General features: G+C 39.0%; 1 protein-coding gene across 1 annotated transcript; it reads right to left on the bottom strand.

Annotated features, from left to right (window-relative positions):
- Nucleotides 1-347: 347 nt before the first annotated feature.
- On the bottom strand, nucleotides 348-2552 carry LOC126804599 (uncharacterized). The gene is made up of 4 exons (XM_050531974.1): nucleotides 2493-2552; nucleotides 1662-1910; nucleotides 1076-1265; nucleotides 348-844 (listed from the first exon to the last, which is right to left on the bottom strand). Exons 1-4 carry the CDS (start codon nucleotides 2550-2552, stop codon nucleotides 348-350), a joined length of 996 nt encoding a protein of 331 aa, XP_050387931.1.
- Nucleotides 2553-3573: the final 1021 nt, after the last annotated feature.

Raw genomic sequence — 3573 nt, 5'->3', positions numbered from 1 at the left:
GTACATGCCCACCTCCATCTAACACCAGGATTTTTGGGGGCTCAATAGCTTCGGAGGGGATGGTAACTCTGAAGTTAAGCTTGCTCGGGTTAGAGCAATCCCAGAATGGGTGACCCACTGGAAAGTTGCTCGTGAGCTCCTAGAAACAAAACTGTGAGGGCTATGCCCAAATCGAACAATATCGTGTTATAGCGGAGCTGGTCCCGGGATGTGACATTGGGAGATCTTGAAATACTTTTCAATTAAGGGATGGAGGTCGACGATCGGGGACATACAATGTCTTCCTCCCTATTACATGGGCGATGTGTAAAAGTTTAGTCCCAAACAGTCCTCATTTTCTCTAAATTTCACCGGGAATCCTTCAATATAAGCTCTGAAGGCAACTTGGATGGAGTTTCTGATGCAGGCAAAGTCTCTATAAGGATCTCAGATGAAGCTTTTGGAGATATCTCTATAGACGTCTCCGCCGTAGTCTCAAGATGCATCTCCGATGAAGTATCTGAAAGCATGTCTGATGAAGTCTCTAAAGCTAGAAATTCTGATGGCCTTCGAACTTCCCTGAGTTGAATTGAGCTTTTGAAGCAGTGATAGAAACCGAAGTAAGGGATTCTCGCATACAAAGTGTCTTCCTGCTCATGTGTATCCCAGTGATCACCACTGCTGCTCTTCCTATACTTGTGAATCCACCCTGAATCATTGTGGCCCTCACCCCATGTTTTGTTCCACCTCTTTCCGTATTTGCCTTCCCACCATGTTTCACCCTGCTTCACACCATGGCCATTTGAATCAAAATGTTTATCCCATTTGTTGCCCCAGTTTGACCAACCATCTCCCTCACAGCGTTCTGCGCATTTTTATCAGTGTATTTGTCACTCCCACCATGGCCATCATACTTTTATAGAAGCGATCAAACTAAATATTTTGAAAAAAGAAATAGAATATTTGTAGATCGGCATGTTCAACCAGAAGGAGAATGATTCCTCGAGACATATGCACGACAACAGTACATGCATAGCAACTGTCATGTAAAGATTTTTTGGGTTGCTTGTAAAAACATTAATGTCAAATTTGGTACCTTCATGCCAAATATGAGCATGACCAGCATCAACCGGTGTGTTTGGATCAATTTTACAACACTTATGAGCCCACTTCTCTGCTTTGCCTGAAGCATCATAATGCTCCCACCATTTCTCTTGCCATTCATCACCTCTACCCTTCTTACCCCACTTGTCTGCAGATTTCTCCATATACACAAGTCCACAATCCTGCAACCAAATCAAAACTTGTGGTTCAATTTATGTTGTTCAATTTGTCTTCCAATTTATGAAACACAAACTGGTCATACATTAATATTAAGCCGCATGAAGATGACACCACGAGACATGAATTTGCATTATTTTGCATTGCATATCATTGCTAAAAGATTCATGCCTATATAAGTACAAATAAAGGGCCAGGGTTGAACCAGACTAATGAAAATACACATACATGGAAATGTTATTCTTCCACCACCTAGCTCCATCTGTATACACACCTATTAATGATTCCTCATCCGCCTTATCAAGCGCACGAGCAGCTTCTATGACATGTACTCAAAACTCATGTCCGAGTTCATGATCCTCTTTTGTGGAAGTAGACACAGCGACATCCACTTTGTCAACCTCCTTCAGTGACTGCATAGGGGGGAGAAGAGGGTTCTCAAACATATTACTCTGAAGCGGAATTGACAAAACATCCAAGGATCGCTCTTTCTCCTTCACCGGTAAACTCAAGTTTGGATTTACTGAAGGCTTTTTTGCTGCGTGCAAGTCAATTACACCATCTGAACTATCACTACTCGGTGGCGTCCACGACCAAAAGTCCTGACTTGGAATTGCAGCTCTTGAACAATTGAACTGGCTTCTGACTGACTAAGGCACAATCACACTTCCATCCTGCAATCCTGACAAAACCAAAAGACTTACAACATGCAATCCGAACAAAATGCTAAAATCACTAACAAACATGAAAAGGTAAGAGACGAGAAATGAATCACTACTGAAATCCCTGAAAACACTAAAGAGTAAGATTCAACTGTCTATCTTTATTTCCTTTTATTAGATTGGAAAATTTTCCAGTCAAGGAAAGTCAACAATACACAAATTAACAACAAAAGATCAGATTTTAATCAACAAAGTACTTCATCTATTATAATATATAAATAACTATTTTAATAGCTCTAACTTTCAGAACTTAACAAATTCATATCTCCAGTAATCAAATAAAGCCAAAAAATTTACACTAAAAGAATTTTATAATCATTCATCATTAGCATCCATATATCTAAACTAAAAAATTCACCAACAAAATAATTAGTAATTCAAAATTTCAAAATCAAGAGCAACACAAAGTTGAAACTTTACCTTCTTCTTCTTCACAAGCCTCGCCAAGCAGCTCAGTCCTCGATCCACCTAAATCTGGTTCAGTCTTCACTCCACCAGAACCTGGCTCACCTGAATTGGACTCCTCCTTTTTTCAAACCACCTCACCGTCCTCTTCAATCCCATACCCATCAATCGTCACTGCAACCCAACTTTGAGAAAATTGGAATTTAAGCAGTGAAGAACAGTTGGAGATTAAGCTCCGCCGTGAAGCTCCGGTAGACTTCCCAGCCCTTATTTGGGTAAAGTAACTTTATAAATTCTTACCCGACTCAATTCTCCATTCAATTTCACAAATTATCTTCTTCCATGTCGCCGCTGCACTCCGCCGTCGAGCTTCCTCTTTGCAGCGACATTTTGGAGCTCCAATGAGCTGAATCTATCAATTGAGGTAATACCCAACTTCACTTTTCATTCCAAAACCCATCAATTTGTTTGAAAACACCTTCTAATACCGTCCTCTTTTCTCTGTGTTGCTCTTGAGCTCCGGCGAGATCTACCCTTGAACCCAAGCGACGAGACGAGCTCAATGAGGACCTAGTGACCAATCTATCATGAAAATGAAAACATATTCCTTTTCTTAACCCATAATAACCTAATGTTGTCGACTTGTTTAAAAAAAAGTTAAACTGGAATCTACTGCTTTTGTCCACGCGGCAATTTCAACGGCCTAGATGCCCCGTGTACAAACACGGGCTGTGTACTGAATAAGTTTTGTTCTAGTAAATACATGCATCAAGTTGAGATTGTTGACATAAAGGAGCTAGCTTTTTCCTTATAAATGGATTCACCATACATTTGGATCAAAACAGAATAAAGGAGAGAAAATATTGTCCATTTATATATATATATATATATTAATATATCAATAAAAGAACTTTGCTAAATATGGCACTACGACCTCTCTCTCTCTCTCTCAATTATATATAGCTATATTTCATTCTCAGTATGAAAAATCTATCTTAAGGGTTCAATTATAGATATGTTTTGTCTTTTTTTTAATACACAGTTAGCGTGGTTGATTTTTAAGTTTTTATTAATGAAATCATCCAAATACATGGCAGACATGAAGTTTTAACCCTTTATTGGCAATGAGCATCAATTAAGAACGAAATTACATCAAGAATCCAAACAAAATACATGTTTTCCAATA

The sequence above is a fragment of the Argentina anserina genome, chromosome 1, assembly GCF_933775445.1.
Source record: "Argentina anserina chromosome 1, drPotAnse1.1, whole genome shotgun sequence".
Lineage (NCBI taxonomy): Eukaryota > Viridiplantae > Streptophyta > Magnoliopsida > Rosales > Rosaceae > Argentina > Argentina anserina.
The sequence above is the reverse complement of the archived record's forward strand: the minus strand, read 5'-3'. Positions and strand labels throughout refer to the sequence as shown.

Coding starts and splice junctions, on each gene's coding strand:
- LOC126804599 (XM_050531974.1), bottom strand. CDS start 2,552: ATGGGTATGGGATTGAAGAGGACGGTGAGGTGGTTTGAAAAAAGGAGG. Junction 1,911..2,492: donor AAAGGAGGAGTCCAATTCAG/GTGAGCCAGGTT, acceptor ATTGTGCCTTAG/TCAGTCAGAAGCCAGTTCAA. Junction 845..1,075: donor TGCTCATATTTGGCATGAAG/GTACCAAATTTG, acceptor AAAAATGCGCAG/AACGCTGTGAGGGAGATGGT.